At 53.6% G+C, this 22854-nt stretch overlaps 1 protein-coding gene across 1 annotated transcript; it reads left to right on the top strand.

The window, feature by feature from the left end:
* The first annotated feature begins 7985 nt into the window (after positions 1-7985).
* On the top strand, positions 7986-21315 carry LOC130482044 (TBC1 domain family member 20-like). The gene is made up of 8 exons (XM_056854854.1): positions 7986-8031; positions 11510-11698; positions 13076-13156; positions 15479-15665; positions 17256-17357; positions 18893-19034; positions 19274-19458; positions 21034-21315. Exons 1-8 carry the CDS (start codon positions 7986-7988, stop codon positions 21287-21289), a joined length of 1188 nt encoding a protein of 395 aa, XP_056710832.1. The 3' UTR covers positions 21290-21315.
* Positions 21316-22854: the final 1539 nt, after the last annotated feature.

Here is a 22854-nt window from a genome sequence, read left to right as displayed (position 1 = left end):
GTGGCCTACACGGATCTGGCACGGACACAGATTCTCGCCCCACTCATCTTTATCCCTCCTGCCCAATTGTAGAATTCAGGTTTCTCAGGCCAGGAGCAGTCTGCCGGGCTCTCACAGGTGCCAGGTGCGCCCCTGAGAAGCAGTGACCCATCGGGGAAATGCCACCCTCAAATGCATCTTGCACCCAGGCAGAGTTTGGGATGCCTGACACGTGAAGCTGCCTTATACTGAATCAGACCCTTGGTCCACCACAGTATTGTCTACTCAGACCGGCAGCGGCTCTCCAGGGTCTCCGGTGGAGGTCTTTCCCATCACCTACCTGCCTGGTCCCTTTCACTGGAGATGCCGGGGATTGAACCTGGGGCCTTCTGCAGGCCAAGCAGAGGCTCTACCACTCAGCCACACCCACTCCCCAAACACATGAAGCTGCCTTCTACTGAATCAGACCCCTGGGTCCATCAAAGTCAGTATTGTCTACTCTGACTGGCAGCTCCTCTCCAGGGTCTCGGGTGGAGGTCTTTCACATCACCTGCTTGTTTGGTCTCTTTAACTGGAGATGCCGGGGATTGAACCTGGGACCTTCTGCAGGCCAAGCAGAGGCTCTGCCACGGAGCCACAGCCCCTTTCCATGGTTCTCCAGGGTCTCAGGCACAGAGGTCTTTCACATCACCTACTTGCCTGGTCCGTTTAACTGGAGATGCTGCCGGGGATTGAACCTGGGACCTTCTGCGTGCCAAGCAGATGCTCTACCTCTGAGCTCATAGCCCCCTCCCCATGGCTCTCAGGCAGGGGTCTTTCACATCACCTACTTGCCTGGTCCCTTTAACTGGAGATGCTGGGGATTGAACCTGGGACCTTCTGCAGGCCAAGCAGAGGCTCTGCCACTGAGCCACAGCCCCTCCCCAAGAGGGGAGCCCCTAAGACCACCCCCCATTCCCAAGAGCAGCAGAGGGGGCCAAATAGGGCGACATGGGGAACCTCCACCGTTTTCTTACCCCCCCCCCGCCCCACGACACGCCCAGGGCTGCGAGGGGGGGCGAGGACCCCGCCCGCAAAGCCCCCCCCCCGCCCCGGTGCACCTGCGGAGGCGGGCAGGCGAGGACACGGAGCTCCCCGGCGGGGACGAGTCCCGCCGCGGGGGGAGAGCGGAGCCCCGGGGGGGCGGGGGGGGCTCTGCTCGCTTCCAGCCGCTCCAGCCCAGCCGGGAAGGGGGTCTGTCTTGGGCGCGCCCCAGCTGCCCCCCTCCTGGGCTCCGTGTGCCGTCGAGGCCGCCCCCTGCAGCCCGGGGAGGGGGGCGAGCCTTCAGAGGCGGCAGGAGGGGCCGCAGCGCCCCCCCCCCCCCGCCGAGCAGCCGCGCCCTCCACGGGGCTGCGGGGGGGGGTTAGCGAGCCCCCCCCCCGGCCCCTCCCCCCCGGAGCGGAGCCGCCCGTCCCAGCACGCCGGCAGCGGGCAAAGTCCGGGTCGAAGTCCAGGGCGCCTCCAGAGAAGCCGCCTCGCCGCTCGGCTTTGACACGTGTACAAGGCGAACATCGGAACGCGGGGAGAAACGGGCTACCGGGGTGACGGGACCCTCCCCCCTCCCCCCCTCCCCCCCCCTCCCTCCCTCTCTTCCCGGGGGTACCTGAAGTCGGGGCTGGCGGGGGCGTCGTCGAGCTCGCAAACGTCGCCGGCGGGCCCCGGGGTCTCGCCTCGCCCTCCGCCGCGGGGCTCCTCCTGCCGTCGCCGCTCGGCCATGCCGTCGGGGCTCGCAGCCGCCCGCCGCTCCGCGCACCTCGCCGCCGCCGCCGCCTCCTCCGTTGCCGCCAGCAGCCCGGGTCCCGCCCCTTCGGAAGCCCGCATGGCGCCTCGCGGAGACCGTAGCCGCCTCTGCCCGCGCTGTGCACCACGGGAAACCGAGTCCCGACCGAAGAACCGCAGGCGGCGAGGCCGGAGAGGCGGCCTTTTGTCCCTGCGGGCGCGCCGCGGCGCATTCTGGGAGGTGTAGTCCTTCCGTCCTCCCCGGGGGTTTCGCGCGGAGCGTGCCGGGAGTCGTAGTCCTCAGGTGGAAGGGCGAAGACTGCCCTTGAGAGCGGGAAAGCCCGTCGAGAAGCGGCCCGTCCGGGTCCGAAAGTCACGCGCTTCTGACCCCGCGCGTGGGGACACCAGAGCTCACCAGGCCGGGCCTTCAGGCTGGATATGGCCGAGTAAAACAAGACCCATGTTTTTGAATAGAGCTTTCCGAAGGCAGTCTGCAAAGCCAGCCCGTCCGCGCCGTGGGAAGAGGGGCCGCGGCTCAGTGGCAGAGCCTCTGCTAGGCATGCAGAAGGTCCCAGGTTCAATCCCCGGCAGCATCTCCAGTTAAAGCAGTGGTTCCCAACCTTTTTTTGACCAGGGACCACTAGGACTTTTTTGTTCGGCGCAGGGACCCCAAGGTTCAAAATAAAAATTCCGAGAATTTGAAAATAAACTTTAATCATAACTGTTAGTTAAACATTAAACTTAGAATTATATTTGAATATATATATTTTATAATAGAGAACTTTTAATTGAAAATATTAATTTATTATGGGTTTATAACTTTGTTTCGCGGACCTTAATTTAGTTATCGCGGACCCCTGGGGGTCCGTGGACCCCTGGTTGGGAACCAGTGAGTTAAAGGGACCAGGCAGGTAGGTGATGTGAAAGACCCCTTCCTGAGACCCTGGAGAGCCGCTGCTGGTCTGAGTACACAATACCGACTTTGATGGACCGAGGGCCTTGAGAGCGAGAAAGCCCGTCGAGAGGCGGCCCGTCCGGGTCCGAAAGTCACGCGCTTCTGACCCCGTGCATGGGGACACCAGAGCTCACCAGGCCGGGCCTTCAGGCTGGATATGGCCGAGTAAAACAAGACCCATGTTTTTGAATAGAGCTTTCCGAAGGCAGTCTGCAAAGCCAGCCCGTCCGCGCCATGAGAAGAGGGGCCGCGGCTCAGTGGCAGAGCCTCTGCTTGGCACGCAGAAGGTCCCAGGTTCAATCCCCGGCATCTGCAGTTAAAGGGACCAGGCAAGTAGGTGATAGGAAAGACCTCCGCCTGAGACCCTGGAGAGCCACTGCCGGTCTGAGTAGGCAATACTGACTTTGATGGACCAAGGGTCTGATTCGGTAGAAGGCAGCTCCATGAGTTCATGTGACCTTACCTCTCCCTCTGCGTAGGAAAATCAGGGATCAATAATTCCTGTTGTCTGACTCTGCTCCCACCCTTTGCAAACAGGCTTAAAGCGATTCTTTGAATTTGTAATTTAACCAGATCTGTTAGAGTTTACTGGTACACATTGAAACATAAAGAAAATGTCAGGGCTGAAGCCAGCACAAAACAAAAGTAGAATTAAAGGGGGGTATAACATTCACTAATATATGTATTGTAGGGTAAATGAAATGTAATTTCGTTGATCAAACAAACTGTCTGCCAAACATTACCTTGAACTCAGCCAAACAGATGTGCCGTCAAAGATAGCCAAAAGTAATTAAGACATAGATAAGATATCCGCTGAAGAATACTGAAACATATATCATGAGTCAAAATAGACCTTGATAAAATGAACCACCAAGCCAAAATTACCAGATGTGTTGTAGAGTGCAAATAAAGTTTAACAGGAGTTGGGAAGCGAGCAGCTTTTGCTAACTCTGTTAAGGAAAAACTACAGGCAGAAGCATACAGAAGGTATGAATTGATTTAAGCAGTATTCCATAGTTAATGGTAATACAAATGCCACAAACTCTTCTCAATATGGGATTGGTAAGGAGAGGAAGCAACATCTGGCTCTCTCAAAGGTAAGAAAGCCTTTAAAAGAACACCTGACAGGCTGTTAATGCTACTTATGCAAGCTAACCTCTTAGCTCCTTGGCTACTGGAGGAATCTCCTGGCTCTCTCAAAATGAGGGGGTTCTTCCAGATGTTAGCCACATGCAAGAGGAAACATGCTATCCAGTACCTATATAGCATCACCAGGTCTGAGACCAAGGTGAAAGATGCCCTCAGGTTTAAAGCAACGACCATTCCCAAAAGAGACAAACTCTGGTACAGCACACTTGGCACAAAAAGACCATTAGTAAAGTATTTTGTGATCAGACAGAGACAGTACATGGAAAGCACCTAGCGGGAAGGTCCTAGTTTAGAAATTGGCAACCTTAGTAAATCCTGACTACATGCAGACAAGACAGTCAAGGACAGGCTAGTTGGAGGTTCTTAATTTAGACGAGGGAATTTGGCCAACTTAGTTCACAGGAAGGCTGACAGTTCAAGTGACGGAGTCCAGGTGGGCCCATCGAATCTTGGGATGCAAGGGGAACCAGGCATCCCTGGTGGACCTCAAACTAAACAACGCATGTGCAAAAAACTTATGAATAGTAATCTAATGTAACCAATGAAAATTAAGGGGTGTGGGTTGGGAATGGTGTAAAATGATGTAAGTTGTATGTTTTATCCAATAGGTCGGGAAAGACTGTGAATTCCTCCCCCTAGCAAATGGGGGGCTGGAAGAGGGAATTGCGGGCGTGGCTAAGGGTATAAAAGAGTGGACTGGCCACTGAATGAGCGAGTTGGCTTGGCTGTTGAAGCTAACTCCTTTATTTGCAAATAAATACTTTTTTTAAAACAGATTTCTGAGTTCCAGTTTTCTCTGTCTCTGTACATAAATGGAATAAGGCTGCGCACACAGCTGTCTGTAATTGTAATGATTTAAAGCTACAGAAAACAACTTAAATCAAATTCATTGTTGAGGCCCGAAGGGGCCAACGTTTTGAACAGGAAAATGAGTCTCATTTCCTGTCTATGGAGAATAACATTAACATCTTCCGAGTGGTATGAGCGTGGGGAATATTTCCAAAGTACAAAAAATTTGATGTCATTCTCGGAGTGCCCTTTCTCGAGATAATGCCCAGTGAGTGGGGCATCTAACACTTTCCTGCGTATGCGTGTCCTGTGTTTGCCTATTTTCACTTTTAATGGTCTAATGGTCGACCCAATGTAAAGTAAACAACAAGGACACGTGACCGCGTACACGACATTGGATGTGGAATTTTACTGAAGAATTTTAATTGACATTTGAAATTGAAGGCTGCCGAGCTAATCTCTTTCACAGGAAGACTAAAAGCTCAAAATGCGCATGCGCCACATTTAAAGTGGCCCACTGTTTTAACCCTAGATTTGCCCGGTAGATCATCAGTGTGGACGAAGGAATTCCGCAAGGAACGAGTTCTACAAAGCCCAAATAGAGGGAATTTCTGGCAGCCTGGTACAGAGTGCAGGACATGCCAATGTTTACGGATGATTTTCTGAATGTCCGTAGTAAGGTGAGAGTATTCCTGGGATGCACAAATTTGGGCAGCGCCATTAGAGCGTGATTTATGTTTGAATAGATCATCACGTTTGACAGAAGTTGCACTGTAGCCCCTGTCTTGTAACCTGCGGCTGATGGTCTGTACAGATTCAGAGTAGTCAGACAAAAAGGTTGAATTCCTTTTGTGCCTTAAGAACAAACTATAGGGAAGATTCCTTCTTGGATGCAAAGGATGATGGGATTTGTAGTGCAAGCCAGCACCTACGTCGGTTGGTTTGTGAAATGGCTTCACCGCAATGGTGTCATTCAGGGTCCTAAAGACAGTAACGTCTAAAAAAGATGTATAAATTGGCTCACCACGTTAAGGTGTGCATCCAGAAGGGGGACACCACCACGCTAGCAGGGGGAATTAAAGAAAGAGCCCCTTTAAGGGACCAAGGGCTTCCAGCCAGCTCATCGTGCTAGTTCTTGTCTTCAGTCCTCTTATTGATTAGGTCTTGCATACGGAAGGACTGGCCTCTTCACCTGGCAGCCCATATTCCCAATCAATATCCCCCAGTGTGGTGTAGTGTGGTGGATTAGGACCCTTGGTGACCTGAGTTCGAGTCCCTACTCTGCCATGGAAACGTGCTGGGTGACCTTGGGCCCAACACAAACTTTCCACCTCGCCTACCACACGGGGCTTTATTATTTTTTATTTACATTATTTATTTATAGTCTGCCTTTCTTACAGGGACTCAAGGCAGTGCACATAGTGGGACATTTAATAACCAATGCATTTGGATTTTAGAAGTCTGGAACCACCAGAAAGAACGGAAGCATAGCGTAAGTATTAACATGATACATTTAATCGGTACAAAAATTACATAGTGGGATCTTAGTTGCGGTAAGCTAAACATAGTAACACCGACCACAGTAACTAATAACTTATCCAGGTAACTTTGTGAATGATTTAGTACAGCACAACTCTATTGTCTGCGTAGAGAAGCCCTCTCGAATAATTCAGTTTTGCATAGTTTGTGGAAAGCCAGGAGAGTAGGAGCCTTCCTGACCTCCTCAGGCAGGCCATTCCATAAAGTGGGGGGCACAACGGAGAAGGCCCCCTGTATGGGCAGTTGTTGATTTTGCGCATTTGCTGGTTAGCATCTGGAGAAGGCTCTTCTCAGGTGAGCGATAGGGTTGCCAGGTCCCTCTTCGCCACCAGCAGGAGGTTTTTGGGGCGGAGCCTGAGGAGGGCTGGGTTTGGGGAGGGGACAATGCCATAGAGTCCAATGGCCAAAGCGGCCATTTTCTCCAGGTGAACTGATCTCCATCGGCTGGAGATCAGTTGTAATAGCAGGAGATCTCCAGCTAGTACCTGGAGGTTGGCAACCCTAATGAGCAAAGTTGAAGCAGAGGGGGAAGGTTGTCATTGCGAGAAAATGGAGAAGGGGGGAGTGATGTTCTAAAAGCTCCTTTGAGCTCCAGCTGGGGGGAAAACCAGGAAATAAATAAATAAATAAATATAAATCCTTCTAACAGTGATATCTATTTTCCGGAAGAGGGTGGGGTGGGATTCGTAGTCTCTTGAATGGGTTGCCTAACAAGGTCATTTTAGCATTCCCGGGGGCTTATGAGACTTTGTTTCTTTGGCTTTCAAGTACTCATGGCTTCTCAGTTTTAGTTGGGCATTCTGCTTTCTGATGTGTTGGATTTTAGGTTATGACCTTTTTATTATTTTAATTGATTATCCACTTTCTTGAATGGTGGAAAAGGAGGATGCCAGTTTTTTTTTTTTTTTAGTTTTTTTTTGAAAGGGCACACCGAGCAAATCCCTTTCACGAGCATTCAGATGGTGGGATCCGGCTTTCAAGTGGCACAAAACACATAAAAGAAGATAGACAGGCAGACAGACAAAAGCCAGCGGGTGTAATAGTGGTTAGACTGTCAGCCTGGGATCTTGCAGACCCTTAGGTTCGAATTCCCATTCTGCTGACAGACACAGAAATTGATAGCCTACAAAGGGACCAGTGGACGAACTGTTTCCCAATGTATTAAGGGAAGCTGGGAGAACATAAGGACATAAGAAAGGCCCTGCTGGATCAGACCCAGGCCCATCAAGTCCAGCAGTCTGTTCACACTGTTCACACAGTGGCCAACCAGAGAAGAGGAGAGAAGGAGAAACTGTCCAGGTTAGCCACCTGAGACAGGCTATAAACTGCAGAGAGGAGAGGTGGACATAGGTTTAGGGCTTATTTTATAAGCCAGTGCGGTGTGTAGCAGAAACAGAACTGGAGAGATCTAGGTTCAAATCCTAACTGTTCTAACTACCTCTCAGCCTGGCCTACCCTGCAGGGTTCGTGTGAGAAGAACATCATGGGCTGAGATCAATAAGTGTATCGCGAGCAGAACAAATGCAGCTGGTTTGCTGCCACTGTGCGGAGCGCGGGAGCCGCTCGAGCCCTGCCCGGCGCGCCCTGCCCTCGTGGCACCTTCAGCAGCGCCGTGAGGCCTCCGGCCAGCTGAGCGTCCCCGGAGAACTACGACTCCCAAGACGCCTTGCGCCTCCCGCCCCACTTCCCGGTCTAGTTGACGGGGCCGCGGTCCAATGGGCACCTCGGAGGACGCCGGTTTCTCCAATGAGGGCGGCCGGAGGCGGGGATAGCCGCCCGGGGAGCCACGCCTCGGCTGCCCGGCGGCTTCGGGGTGATGAGCCGGGGCCGGAGGCAGAGTCGGGGCTGCGGGGCCCGGGGAGGTGAGGGGGCGGCTGGGCATGGGCAGAGTCCCGCGGCGGGCGGGCAGGCAGTCGCTGCTGCAGCTGGCAAGGGGCACAGGTGGCCGCCGGCCTCGATCCCGCCCGGGCGCTTTGCACGGGCGCGGCTGGTTTTGCATGGGTGCTTTGCACGGGTGCAGCCGCGGCTTTGCACGGGCGCGGCTGGTTTTGCACGGGCGCTTTGCACGGGTGCAGCCGCGGCTTTGCACGGGCGCGGCTGGTTTTGCACGGGCGCTTTGCACGGGTGCAGCCGCGGCTTTGCACGGGCGCGGCTGGTTTTGCACGGGTGCAGCCGCGGCTTTGGTGGCGCAGGGGAGAGGCTGGCAGGGGTCTTTCCTGGGGGCCAACCTGGCCAAGGCCGGGCAGCTTCTCCTTGCCGCAGCAGCTGTGCAGCGGCGGGCGGCGCGCCCGGCACGCTGCGCGCCCAGCCAGAGGCGTCCAGAGGGCGGCTCAGCCTGGCAAGAGAGGTCCGGAGAGAGCGGGCAGCGAGAAGCTTTCCTCCCGCGGGGGGGGGGGTCATCTGCTGGAGGGGGAGAGAGGCAAAACTGATAGAAGGAAGGATTTCTTCCTGGAGGGGATTCACAGTGGGTCGCCGTGTTAGTCTGTGTGCAGCAGTAGAAAAGGGCAAGAGCCCAGTAGCACCTTCAAAACTAACAAGAATATTTTCTGGCAGGGTAGGAGCTTTCTGAAGAAGTGAGCTGTGGCTCACGAAAGCTCATACCCTACCAGAAAATATTTGTGTTAGTCTTTAAGGTGCTACTGGGCTCTTGCTCTTTGCTATTCCTGGAGGGAAGGGAGCTTGGGCTCCGGAAAGCGGCTCCCCTGGAAATCTGGTTTCTCTTAGGGCCAGCTTCAATCTTAAGACAGAGGGATCAGTTTATCTGGGCTGCCCCATTCCTTTTCTCAGCTCCTGACTTGAGGGGGCCAGCTGGTTGACAGGAATTCTTCCTTGTAGTAAGCACACTATCCCAAACCGTGACTCTGCCAGCTAACTACGGAGAGGCAGTCAGTGTCCACAGGAAGCCCCCCCCCCCGGGTGCTCCTGCCTTTCTTCTTCTGGCTTTCCTGCCATGGATCCTATCTGAGAACATCGGGTCTGCCCATTGCCCAGCATTTGCCTGTACGTTTTGGGGGCTTGTCCCTCTAGATGGGGGAGGGCTGCTCAAACCCTTTTCTTTCTGCACTGGAATAACTGGGGCTCCCATTAAGACAGCGGCACGGGGAACAAAGCTCCAACCTGGGCTTCAGCTGCAGGGAAAAGAGCGGCATCTTGCGGCCCACCCCCCTGGACTGGAGACGCTGCTATCATGGGAAGAGTCTGTGGAGAGCTTGGGCCGGTGAGACTGATCCTGCTTTCACACGGAGGCTCGGAAGGGGGTCTGAGGAGGTTGCTTGGGAGGACTGAAGGGAGGTCTGCTTTTCCAGAAAAGTCTGGTCGGCTAGGCTGCTCCTGGTACATGTGGGAGCCGGAGGAGTAATGTCTCTCAGGCAGAGTTTTTTCTCAAGTTCCTACGTTTCCCAGATGCCTGTGGTCGTATAGTGAGTATGTCCAGGAAAAGTTACTCACAGGCTGTAGGACTGCTGATTACAGTATGCATTTTGGCTGCTGCTTTGGGGAAGCAGAGATTTGCTGCTTTCAGGATGCTTGTGTACGAAGACAATCGTCTATGTTGTGGGGTGGGGAGGTGAACATCCCCCCTTTTCTGCCTCGGAAAACCCTTGATGTCTCTGTGAAAACTGAGACTTGGCATTTTCTACTTCTCTCTCTCTCTGTCTCTTCCTCCAGCCTCCCCCCTCCCCATTCTCTGGTATGCAAACACAGTGCTGGCTTCTTGGACTGGCGGGAGAAAGGGGGAGGTTTTTCAGCTACCATTCTGAGGCTTGCTTTCTTCCCTTGAGTGGAAGAATCTACTTCTTCTTGCTGGGGCTTTTGGGAATTGACTTTTTTAAAAACCGGAGCGTTGGAGCAGCCTTCTTGGGCACGGTTGATCTAACAAAATTCCTGACTGACGTGCCGGCTGGGTACAGGCTTAATAGACATTCTTCCTCTCCCGTATGTTAAACGGGTAGGCAAGGGCTTTTTATTCTGGAGGCACAGACAGCATTGGCACGGCGTGGGGAGCCGGGACTAACTGCACGGACAGGGCTGATGCGGCATTGGGGAGGCATACGGACGCCGCTCAGAGATAGGGGCAGCAGGGGCCGCACGGCGTGGGACTTTCTTTCCCTCCGGCCGGCTTTGGAGGAGTGGGTCATAAAACCATGACACGGCACTAATTCTCACAAAAAGCAGATTTTGGCAACTTTCTTGTAACAGAGTCACTCCACCCATCAATATACGGGACCTGATTCAAACGGAGAAACCCTTCCCCAGTAAATACCAAGCTCAACACTTCTGACATTTACCAATTGCTTTACACCACTATTTGTACAATGCAAATCACACAAGACAGTTATTGCTATGCCCTCAGTCTGTGACTGAGAACAATCAGTTGAAATAACCATAACCCACTACCTTCGGACCAGCCGACTCTATATGCAACACAGTCCAGTTCACAAAATATACAAAGGGCCACATTCTGATAGACCTTTGGAAAGTTGCGTGGCACCCACGGAGATGTCACTACAGAGCTTTCTTTCCACCCATTCCTCCCAAAATGTGTACAAAAGCTCATACCCCGCCAGAAAATATTTTTGTTAGTCTTTAAGGTGCTACTGGGCTCTTGCTCTTTTCTATTCCTGGAGGGAAGGGAGCTTGGGCTCCGGAAAGCGGATCCCCTGGAAATCTGGTTGGTCCTTCAAATGCAGCTAGGCTGGGGTTTTGTTCTGCTGCTCCAGACTAACGCAGGTACCCACCTGAAACAATCTTCCCATCTCATAGAATCCTAGAGTTGGAAGGGACCACCAGGGTCATCTAGTCCAACCCCCTGCACAATGCAGGAAATTCACAACCACCTCCCCACCCCCCAACACATTTGTTTGTGTGTTGCAAACCCACGGTGGATTTGTGCTGTGTGGGAGGCAAAACCAGAATGGCAGGAAGAAGAAGAACAGTTGGTTTTTATATCCTAATTTTCTCTACCTTTTAAGGAGAAACAAACCACTTTACAACCTCCTTCCTTCCTCTCCCCACATCAGACACCTTGTGAGGCAGATGGGGCTGAGAAAGCTCTAAGAGAGCTGTAACTAGCCCAAGGTCACCCAGCTGGCTTCATGTGGAAGAGTGGGGAAACCAACCCAATTCTCCAGATTAGAGTCCCACCGCTCTTAACCACTACACTTCCATTGCAGGCACACGGCATAGACACCTCTGGCTGGGGTGGGGGTCAGCTTCTGGGAATGGTTTCTCTGCTGGCGCTGGGTGGTGGTGGTGGAGAGGAGGTGATGGTGGCCACTGATCAGCTGTGAGGTCAGTGCCCACGGCCAGCCCCCTCAAGCTGCCCCCTTTCCTTTTTTGCAGAACTGCATGGCTCGCCGAAGAAGGAGAAGCGGCTGCTAATCCACCAGGCCCTCACGAGAGACCCTGTGGATGTGGAGAGCCTCCAGGCGGCGGCGTTCAGCCCGGGGGGGCTGCTGACGGACGAGATCCGCAGGCAGGTCTGGCCCAAACTGCTTGGCGTGAATGTGTACAGCCTCCCGGCGAAGCCAGGTATGGCTCCTTGGAATACACTGTCTGGATTGGGGGGGCAGGGTTGTGTATACGTGCCCACACGCAGAGGGAGGCCTGCCAGATGTGCAGCCCAGCAAGCTAAATGTAACTCCCTAGCAGTGAATGGCGTTGCTCCACAGACATGTTTCCTGGGGCTGCCAAACCTTGAGCTGGCTGCAATCGGTGAAACACATGAAGCTGCCTTATCCTGAATCAGACCCCTCTTGGTCCATCAAGGTCAGTACTGTCTACTCAGACCGGCAGCAGCTCTCCAGGGTCCCAGCCAGAGGTCTTTCACATCACCTACGTGCCTAGTCCAGAGCAAAGCTTAGATGCTTTATGTCACCAGCGGTCCAAAGGCAGCTGTGCAGAATTCTGAGATGCTCTCAACCTGAAAAGAGCCTCCTTGGAGAGTAGCTGTCAGACTTCAGCAAATGCACAGCGTTTCAGGCAATAGAACTCAAATCCAGACAGAGCAGCGATTCAAGGATTTATTCTGAAAGTCAGTGATTTCAGTAAAGAGACGAGCAACAGGAACAAAGAGACGATGTAGTCGTTACCGGTAGAAACAGTTGTGAGCAATCAGTGGAGGAGATGGCCGAGCTCTCGGCTTTGTGTGCGGGACCCGATATCAGATCGGAGATTTACACGGGCGGGTCCCAATACAATTGTAAATCCCTGGCCGGAGCTCGTGTGCAAAACGGGGGGGAAGGAGTGCACGGAGAACTCCATCTTGTTCGCGGGGAACCCATCTTGTTTGGGGACGGAGCTGTCAGAAACCCTATCTGACAGTAGCCAAGGCCGCGTGCTGTATGAGGGTCACCTCCAATGTGATTTTTCTTCGATGTCAAAGTGAGAGAGAAAATACTCTGAGCGATCGTCACGGCCTCTGCCGGTTAAGGCAAGCCGCTGTTTTCTTTCCATTCAGCCAAGGTTCAGTGTGAATGGCAGGTTCACCCTGACTGGTTTGGGCCTCCTGTTCATGTTCACTTTTGAAAGTTGGCCAGGGGGCTTCCAGTGCTGTTATTGGCTGAGACAGCCTCTCCCTGTCGAATGAGGGTGGTTGCGGGGAAGGGGGGCTAAGTTCAGGGGGTCTGTTGCATCTATTTAGACTTTGAGATAAAGTGGTTCTTGTGGGGTCCTTTGAGAGTCTCTTGCCCCTTTCTGTTGAGGCCTCCCCGGTTTAATGCCTCCTGGGAGTGGTTTCTTGTGGGTGGGTGGGGGCTTCTTTCACAAGTCAAAAGGGTGGTGATCCGGCACAGCCAAAAGTGGAGGCAGAGGAGGGAGGGGGCTCAGTAATATCTACCAGTATCCTTTGCTAAACCTCCCACTGGTGAGTTCCCACACCCCCAGCTCACTTCCTTCTTTCTCCCCCAGGGCGGGAAGTGCGCCAGAACCACAAGGATTATAACCAGGTCCTCCTGGATGTGCATCGCTCCTCACGTCGCTTCCCCCCAGGTGAGCTGGGCCTGAGAAATGGGAGCTTGTGCAGAGTGTGGGTTGATGTTGCCACTGAGCAGTCTCCAGACCCACGCAGCTGGGAGTGGAGATGAAGCTTTCCGAAGAGCTGGGAGCCTTTCTCCAGAAACGCCATGTGGTTAGGTGGCTGCAGCAGCTGTCTGCCAGTGCTGGGCACTGCCCCGTGGGTGCTGGGCACCACAAAGCCCAGCATACGTTGGGCTCCAGGGCTGCTCTGAGCGCCACACCCATTGCAGAAGGCCTGAAGGAGTCCATCTCCTTGGCTTCTTGTACCCCGCACACCCTGCCCCTCAAGGTGTGCCTCATTTCCACGGCAGGCCTGGTGGAGGGTGCCGTGTCTCGGCCTGAAGCATTCTGGTAACTCTTCCTTTTTCTTTTTCTTTCTGCCTGGCCCATGGGCTCTGCCTCTCCTTGCCACCTCGGGGGAGCTGCCTGCCCCACTGCAAGGTACCATTGGCCAGCCTCAGCTGTGTGGCTCTCCTCCCCTTTAGCGCTAGCCTCCACCCCCCATTTCAAGGCCCTCCCTCGCCTTCCCCTGAGCTTGTTGCTGCTGTTCCGTGGAGCAGCCTGGAGGCACCGGCCTGAGTGCAAGCTGTGCTTTGGGGTTACCAGTCCCTTGTGTTTGTGGGCTTCAGGAACAGCATGGACTATGAGGAAAGGCTGAGGGAGGTGTGGGAATGTTCAGTCTGGAGAAGAGGAAGTTGAGGGGGGAGGACATCATTGCTCTCTGGAAGTATTTGAAGGGCCGTCACTTAGAGGAGGGCAGGGAGCTGTTCCTGTTGGCAGCAGGGGATCATAGGACTCTCAATGATGGGTTTAAATTGCGGGAGGAAAGGTACCAGCTGGATATCAGGGAAAATTTTTTTTACAGTAATGGTTGTTCGACCGTGGAATCAGCTACCTAGGAAGGTGGTGAGCTCCCCCTTGCTGGCAGGCTTCGAGCAGAGGCTGGACAAGCACTTGTCAGAGATGCTCTAGGCTGATCCTGCATTGAGGAGGGGGTTGGACTAGATGATCTCTATGGACCCTTCCATCTCTAGGATTCTATGACGTTTCTCAGTTATTGGTGGGCTGTGTCTGGCTTGAAAGTCCCAGGCAGTTTAGGCAGGCAGCAGGGTTGTGGGGGAAGGGGGGCAGCATCCCAGGTGAAAAAAAGAAAAACAAGGTCTCATCCACTTGCAGGAAGTTCTTACCATAAAGTTTGTGGTGATTCCTAGAGCCACCTGGAAGTGACAAAGGGGAGAGCTAGGAACCATCAGAATCTCTATGGTAAAACTGGAAGCAATGGGATCTGAGGGAGGGTGATCCCCTTCCATCTCCCCACCCCCTGGAGGCTTGGCAGCCCTACCTGAAGTGGTTGGGACCTGCCAAGCAACTCAGTATTGTGTGTGGTGGGGGCTGAGGGAGTTCACCTGCCTGGAGGGGAGTCAAACCCGAGATAAAGACCGGGCAGTCAGAGCACTTTGAACAGCCAATGGACTCTTGGGGCCATCAGGATTGAGGCTCTGCTGGTCCCTCAGTCTGCCTGTGCCTGCCTGGGTCTCATTCTCCATGGGGCTACCTGGCTGGGCCAGAGTCTGGCTCCCCCCACAAGACCTTTTGACCCTAGAAACCCCACATTCATGAGGCCCCTTCAGATTAGGGCCCTAAACCCAAAATTACAGGTTGGATGACCAGCCTGGAGGAGAGCAGACACGTGACTAGGCTGCCGTTGGAAACAGGCCAGGGTGGTCTAGCAGTTAGAGTGGCACACGAGGGCCTGGAAGACCCGAATTCAAATTCCCGCTCTGCCATAACACTTGGGCCAGCCACTCTCCTTCAGCAGAATTTACCTCGCAGGGTTATTGAGAGGATTGCATAGGGAGGAGAGGGGTTGTGCCTGCTGCCCTCAGATCTTTGGAGGAAGGCCAAGTGCACTAAAAGCGGGACAGGCATGCTCATAAGAACATCAGAAAAGCCCTGCTGCATCAGAACAAGGCCCATCAAGTCCAGCAGTCTATTCACACAGGGGCCAACCAGGTGCTCCTAGCTCCTGAAGTAGTTTTCAGTGCTAGGGTTTGACCCTGTTCTGTGCTTATGTCCAGAGGTGCTTTTTGCAGAGTGCACATCGTGAAGGGCACTGACTGGCATTCACTTACACTCAAGGCTGATCCAGAAAATCAGCCCCGGCACTTCTCTTTCTATGCACGGGGGTCCTTCTGGTTGGGAGTTGTTGTGGTGCTGAAAGAGCTGGTAGGGAGAAGGTGGAGATACCAGCTGTGGGGTATGTGGGTTGTGACTGTGGCCTCTCTCCCACGGCAGGGATGCGTGCAGAGCAGCGGCAGATTCTGCAGGAGCAGTTGATTGACGTCATCCTGCATGTCCTGAAGGCCCATCCGGAGCTGCACTATTACCAAGGGTACCATGACATCGCTGTGACGCTGCTGCTGGTGTCCGGTGAGCGCATGGCCATGGCTTTGCTGGAGAGGCTCTCGACGCTCCACCTCAGGTTCGATGCCGCCTCTTCTTCCCTAAAAACAAATTCTTCTGCGCAAATATTTCTCTGCCTAATTGGGGCATTCCAGGGGCTGCAGAATCTCCAGTGCAATCTGGGGCGAACCCTCTCTCCTGACGGGCAGGATGCTAGGAGGGTGTTAGACTTGTCTTCCGTGTGCCTAAATGGCTTGCGAAAAGCCCCGTGGCACAGAGTGGTAAGCTGCAGTACTGCAGTCCAAGCTCTACTCACGACCTGAGTTCGATCCTGATGGAAGTCGGTTTCAGGTAGCCGGCTCAAGGTTGACTCAGCCTTCCAGCCTTCTGAGGTCAGTAAAATTAGTACCCAGCTTGCAGGGGGTAAAGTGAAGATGCCTGGGGAAGGCAATGGCAAACCACCCCATAAACATAGTCTGCCTGGGAAACGTTGGGATGTGACGTCACCCCCTGGGTCAGGAATGATCCGGTGCTTGCACAGGGGACCTTTACCTTTAGCTTAAATGGCTTGCAGTTTGGCGGTTCCCTGTATTATATGATCCACTGGTTTCTTACAATATATAATACAGCTTTTAAAACAAGTAATGTATAATGTTGTACGTATTTGGTTAATGTCGTTCCTTCATCATCCATGATCTAATCTCCATGATTACCTTTTTTAAAAAAGCCATTCTTTCATAATATATACATAATTCCCAGGAAGAAAAATGGTAATTAGATCTTCTGCTTAACGGCCTGGTACAGTAGACCCAACAGTGGGACAATTAAAATGGCTTGTAAAAAAAAAAAAAAAAAAAACTACCTAAAATGGGGGAGGGGCTGTGGCTCAGTGGTAGAGCATCTGCTCAGCATGCAGAAGGACCCTGGAGAGCCGCTGCCGGTCCGAGCAGAGAATACTGACTTTGATGGACTGATTCAGTAGAAGGCAGCTTCATATGTTCATGGCTGTAGGATTGTATAGTGTACACTCAGAGCCTGGTTGACCAAAGGTGCATCTTTAGGGGAGGGGCCGTGGCTCAGTGGTAGAGCATCTGCTTGGCATGCAGAAGGTCCCAGGTTCTATCCCCGGCATTTCCAGATAAACAGGCAAGTGGGTGATGTGAAAGACCTCTGCCTGAGACCCTAGAGAGCCCCTGCCAGTCTGAGCAGACAATACTGACTTTGATGGACCGAGGGTCTGATTCAGTATAAGGCAGCTTTGTATGTTCACATGATCTTCCTTGTTTGAAGAAAAGCCACCTCTGCCTACCAAAAGAAGAAGAATCTAGGGTGGGTACCTTGCTTGTGAACCAATCCCCAATGAGTAATTTCCCTCCTGGTACCCAGCTGGTCACTCCCAAAGGGCAGAGTTCCAGCTTAAAGGGGGTCTTGGATTTGAGCCCACATGGGAGGCATAATATGCTAGGCAGTGCTGCTGATGGGGAGGGGGGCAAGATCTCCCCGGTCCTGACTGAGGCGAGGAGGCAGAACCTCCCTACTTGGCCAAGGGCCTTCTTGCTGGGTCGTGAGCACCCATCCCTACCGGGCACCCTTGGCACGGTGCAAAGTCTTCTGAGGAGCTGGTGCCCTATGTGTGTGGTTCAGCGTCACGCCTTCCTGCCTCTCTTAGGGACTTCATGGACCCCACCATGGACAGTACCAAGCACATCCTCAACTACCTGATGCCCATCCTGCAACAGGAGAGCCCTCGGCTCCATGCCTTCATGCTGAGGTACCCCTTATCATGGTGTGTGTGCATGCATGTGTGAGAGTTGTATACATTGGGGACCCCAGTATGGTGCCCGTGGGTGCCATGGTGCCAGCCAACACCTTTCTTGGTGCCCACCAAGTGTTTTTAGAAAGTGGGTGAGGCTTGTACGCAGCAGGGGTTCTGATCTGATCGGCCACTGGAGACCTGATTCGCCGTGCAGATTAAAATAACATTATTTTAGTGGCGGCTGCCACGATAGTGTTTATTTTATTCTCTCTCACTCCAGCATGGTGTAGTGGTTTGGAGCGGTGGACTCTAATCTGGAGAACCGGGTTTGATTCCCCACTCCTCCACATGAGCGGCGGACTCTAATCTGGTGAACCAGGTTCAGTTCCCCACTTCACATAATGCCTGCTGGGTGACCCTGGGCAGCCCCACCTACCTCACAAGGTATCTGTTGTGGGGAGAGGAAGGAAAGGTGATTGTAAGCCACTTTGAGACTCCTTAATGGTAGAGAAAAGCGGGGTATAAAAACCAACTCTTCTTCTTTCCCAGTGTATTTTTAACTACCCCTCTTCTCTCCTGCACTGGGCTTCTTCTATGTGTTTGGCTCCGCCTCCTGTGGCAGCCATTTTGGGGTTGTGTCCACCAACCTGTGACAGAATTCCAAAGGTGCCCACAGGTTCAAAAATGTTGGGGACCTCTGGTATACATGTTGATTGTTAGTGTGTTGTAGCAAAATAAAACAAAAGTCTGTTGGCACCTTAAAAGACCCCATTTATTTCAATTTTTATTTACGTAATTAATAGTGCACCTTTTGCACTGAGACTCTAGGGTGGATTACGCAATGTAAGTCAAAGCAATCCACAGGATGAGACCTCTAGTAAGCAATGCATTAGCACTAGGATTCTAGAAATCTGAAACAAAGCATAAAGCATTAGACATGATATGTTACACAATGCAGAAAATATTACGTCAGTATAAAAACTAATTGGTGAGAGTTGGATAATAATTACAGCAAACAGATAATACATACAGTACATTCCTTCCTGAACCATTCCGTTATAATATAACCCTTATTGCCCTTATGCCCTGACCTGGCTGGCCCAGGTTAGCCTGATCCCATCAGATCTTGGAAGCTAAGCAGGGTCAGTCCTGGTTAGTCCTTGGATGGGAGACCGCCCAGGAAGTCCAGGGTTGCTCTGCAGAGGTGGGCGATGGCAAACCACCTCTGTTCGTCTCTTGCCTTGAAAACCCTCTGGGGTCGCCATAAATATAACCTTTATAGAAATGCCCTCTTGAGCAATTCTTTTTTACATGGTTTGCCTACTGACAGAAGCATGGGGGCCCTCCGGACTTCCTCAGGCAGGCCCTTCCACTGTCTGAGCTTTCGCGCGTCCCAGCTCGCTGTGCCAGATATGCAGACCTGTGCCTATTATCTCCTGCCTGCTGAAGAGAGTGATAGCCGTGAAGAACGGATAAGGGGAGTTCAGGCTGAACGGTGTGTTGAGGGCGGGTCCTGGCAGCTTCTCATTAGTGGCGCCCTTTTTTTGCAGAGTCGAGGTGGGGACGATCTTTGCCCTGAGCTGGCTGATCACCTGGTACGGCCACGTCCTGTCCAACTTCCACCACGTCCTGCGCCTCTACGATTTCTTCCTGGCCTCCCACCCGCTCATGGCTGTCTACTTTGCTGCTGCGGTATGTCAAATTGGGGGCAGCAGGGGGTGCCAGAAATGGAGCGTGTGCGTGTGTAGTTGCGCTTGGTTATTTGGTGGGGTTGCGCTCATTTCAGTATAGGATGTAGCTCGACATCCGGAGAGTTCCAACTTCCAAAAGAAAAAGAGCAAAGCTTGTGTTGTGTGTTCAGGGAGCAGCATGGAGGGGGGAGGCAAGGAGAGAAAAAGAGGCTTCAGTTGTCAGTATTCCCCCCCCCCCAGATCGTCCTGTACCGGGAAGAGGAGGTGCTGTCCTGTGATTGCGACATGCCCAGCGTCCATCAGCTCCTGTCCCACATCCCTCCAGATCTGCCTTACGAGACCCTCGTCGTCCGAGCCCACCTGCTCTTCCGGCGGCTGCCCCACACCGAGCTGGTCAAACAGGCAGCTCTTCAGCTCCACAAGAGGTGAGAGGGCTTTTGGGGGGGGGTTGTGGGGAGGGGGAGGCCTGATCCTGGTGGCCACTTTCAAGGCTGCCGCTTTGCTCTCTCCTCCACAATGGAGAGGGCCAGCCAATGTTCCATGTGGCCTCCTTCTCCTCGGCTGGTCCTGCGGTCCATCCTACTCCAGGCGGTGTTTCTGTGGGGGCTGATACAGCTTCAGAAGAGGAGGATTTGGACAGGGCAAGGGGGAAAGTTTTAGAGACCGGAAGAGTTCAGTTGGGGGAGGGACCCGCAAAGCCAGTTCAGAGCATTTTGTATGAATATAAGAAGAGCCCGGCTAGATCAGAACAGTGAGGGTCCTTCCAGTCCAGCATCCTGTCTCATGCAGTGGCCACCCGGTTCCTCTGGAGCTCCAGCAACAGGGCATAGAGGCCGAGGCCTCTTCCCATGATGTTGCCTCCTGGCCCTGGTAAACCAAACATGGTGCACCCAGCCAGTATGGTATAGTGATTAAGAGCGGTGGTTTGGAGCAGTGGAGTCTGATCTGGAGAACCGGGTTTGATTCCCCATTCCTCCTCCACATGAGTGGCGGAGGCTAATCTGGTGAATCGGGTTGGTTTCCCGCTCCTCCACATGAAGCCAGCTGGGTGATCTTGGGCTAGTCACAGCTGTCTTAGAGCTCTCTCAGCCCCACCTACCTCACTGGGTGTCTGTTGTAGGGAGGGGAAGGGAAGGTGATTGTAAGCCTGTTTGATTCTTCCTTAAGTGGCGGAGAAAGTTGGCATACAAAAAACAACTCTTCTTTTTCATCTTCTTCCCTCCTGGGTCCATGGCACTGCCAGCTAGCCACAATACAGAGGCCAAGGCCTGGCTTGGATGTGGGTGGAATGGGCGCGGGCCCAGGAAGGGATGCCAGCGCTCTCCCATGGCACCGATGGATGGGAGCGATCCTGCAGTAGATCAGTGCCCCACCTCTTGGAGCTGCCCAAACTGCCCCTTGGCTGGCTTGACTGGGGTGGGCAGAGCCAGTCCCTGCATGAGGCACAGAGAAGGGGGCAGGAGGGCAGGGCAGGACGACCCGGGAGCTTTTGCCTGGCCTTGGACGGAAGGGAAGGGAGAGCAGAGGAGGTGGGGAGGTGCTGTGGCTCAGTGCCAGAGCATCTGCTTGGCGTGCAGAAGATCCCGGGTTCAACCCCCAGCATCTCCAGTTAAAGGGACTAGGCAAGTAGGTGACGTGAAAGACCCCTGCCTGAGACCCTGGAGAGCTGCGGCAGGTCAGAGTAGACAGTACTGGCTTTGAGGGACCAGGGGTCTGATTGAGTATATGGCAGCTTCATGTGAGCAAGGAGCAGAGGCTGCTCAGCACAGGATTTCTGGCCTCCGGGGCCCAGCTGGCTGGGAGAGGTGCTTCGAATGCAGGTGAGTGCTGAGCCTGAGCGCATGCCCGCTGGTTCCCCTGGCCCACTGAAAGCCCAGCCTGAAGGGAGCCTTAGCCATTGATTGGAGATATTTATATTCCGCTTTCCAGATGTGCCCTCAAAGCAGTTTCCAGCTATGCAGATAATCAATCTTTCTCTCTCCCCCCCCCCCATCCTCCAGCATCGCCATCGGCTCTTTCTTGGAGTTCCAGCAGAGCGCCTCCTGCCAGCGCCCGGACGCCATCCTTCTTCGGCAGCAGCGGGAGCTCTCGACACCCAGCGGGACAGAGGCGGGCCTGCTCCTTCCCCCGGCAGAACACAGCCCCCTGGTGAAGGCAGCTGTCTGGGGGATCACAGCCACCCTGGGGGCAGCAGCGCTGGCCGTCACGCAGACTGCCTTGGAGTGGGCCCCTGAGTTCCTCCAGCAGCTCTTCTAGTGACAGTGGGGCGAGATTCCTGCAGTCAGCAAACCACGTGACTCTGCCCCCAAGAGGCCAGATTCCCTGGAATGCTCTGAAGGATGTGGGGCAGCCAAGACACAGGCCCCACGGCCCGTCCTGCTCATTGAGAACTGCAGGCCAGCTACCCATGCCTACTTGAAAGGCTGTGCCCCCCACCCAGCAAGAGGAGGGGGCTGCCTGCCACACAGCTCTCACTGCCAGGAGCCTCCGCTCCCAGCTCAGCACTGCCCTCCCCTGTGCGTGTGTGTTTGTGTGCATGGCTTTGCATGGGACCCAAGATGGGAACTGCTTGTCTGAACGGTGCCCAGAAGGGCCAGAATTTAACCTGCTGAAAGGTCACGGGGGCAGAGGCCACTTCCTTCCAGAGCTCTTGGGCCAGTTTGTAGGAGAGCAGATCGCTCGTGCCCCACAGGAGAAGGCTCTATGGGGGGCATCGGCGAGTGCTAGATGGGGCTGAGCTGCCTTTGTGTGGGGTATTGTGCACATCAGGGCAGCTAGTGATGGCCTCAGGCAGAGGCGGCTTTAACAGGGGATTAGACAGATTCACGGAGATGTCCTTTAATGGCTACTAGCCATGGTGACCACAGCGAACCTCCGCATTCAGAGGCAGTCAACCTCTGAGTACCAAAGCCAGGAAGTGACATCAGGGGAAGGCCTCAGCCTCTAGGCTCTCTGGTTGGGCCTCCAGAGGAACTGGTTGGCCACTGGGTAAAACAGGATGCTGGATAAACTACTGGTCTGATCCAGCAGGGCTCTTCTGATGTTCTTAGAAGGGTGAGATCAGGGCCATCTGAAGCAGCGTCTGGCCTCTTCTTGTATTCTTGGCATTGCATCGACTTTCCCTTCTGCTTCTGGCATCTGTCAGCCAAGCGCAGCAGTCTCTGCCTTTTCCTGAATCTCTGCTCTCCTGTGTTCTCTGATTACAGGTGCAGAGGAATAAAAGAAGTCCTCCAAATGTGCCCACTGCCCCTGCCACCAGCCTCCTCGCGGGGCATGCAGCCTCGGTGCCAGCACCCACACCTGGAGGTTCCAAGGGAGACATACTCTGAACGAGAAAGTCTGTGTCTCCCTTGAGTACGGACATAAGAACATAAGAAAAGCCCTGCTAGATCAGACCAAGGCCCATCAAGTCCAGCAGTCTGTTCACACAGTGGCCAACCAGGGGCCTCTAGGAAGCCACAAACAAGACGACTGCAGCAGCACCATCCTGCCTGTGTTCCACCGCACCCAAAATAATAGGCATGCTCCTCTGATCCTGGAGAGAATAGGTATGCAGCATGACTAGTATCCATTCTAACTAATAGCCATGAATACCCCTCTCCTCCATGAATATGTCCACTCCCCTCTTAAAGCCCTCCAAGATGGCAGCCATCCTTTCCTCTACCCACTCCTAACTGTACTGTGTACAGTTCTGGTCACCACAGCTAAAAAGGGATATTGCAGAGCTTGAGAAAGTGCAGAAAAGGGCAATCAAAATGATCGGGGGACTAGATCAACGGCCCTGTGAGGAGCGGTTAAAATGCTTAGGGCTGTTCAGCTTG

The sequence above is a fragment of the Euleptes europaea genome, chromosome 8, assembly GCF_029931775.1.
Source record: "Euleptes europaea isolate rEulEur1 chromosome 8, rEulEur1.hap1, whole genome shotgun sequence".
NCBI classification, from domain to species: Eukaryota; Metazoa; Chordata; class Lepidosauria; order Squamata; family Sphaerodactylidae; genus Euleptes; species Euleptes europaea.
Note: the sequence above shows the minus strand (reverse complement) of the source record. Positions and strands in the feature narration are given on the sequence as shown.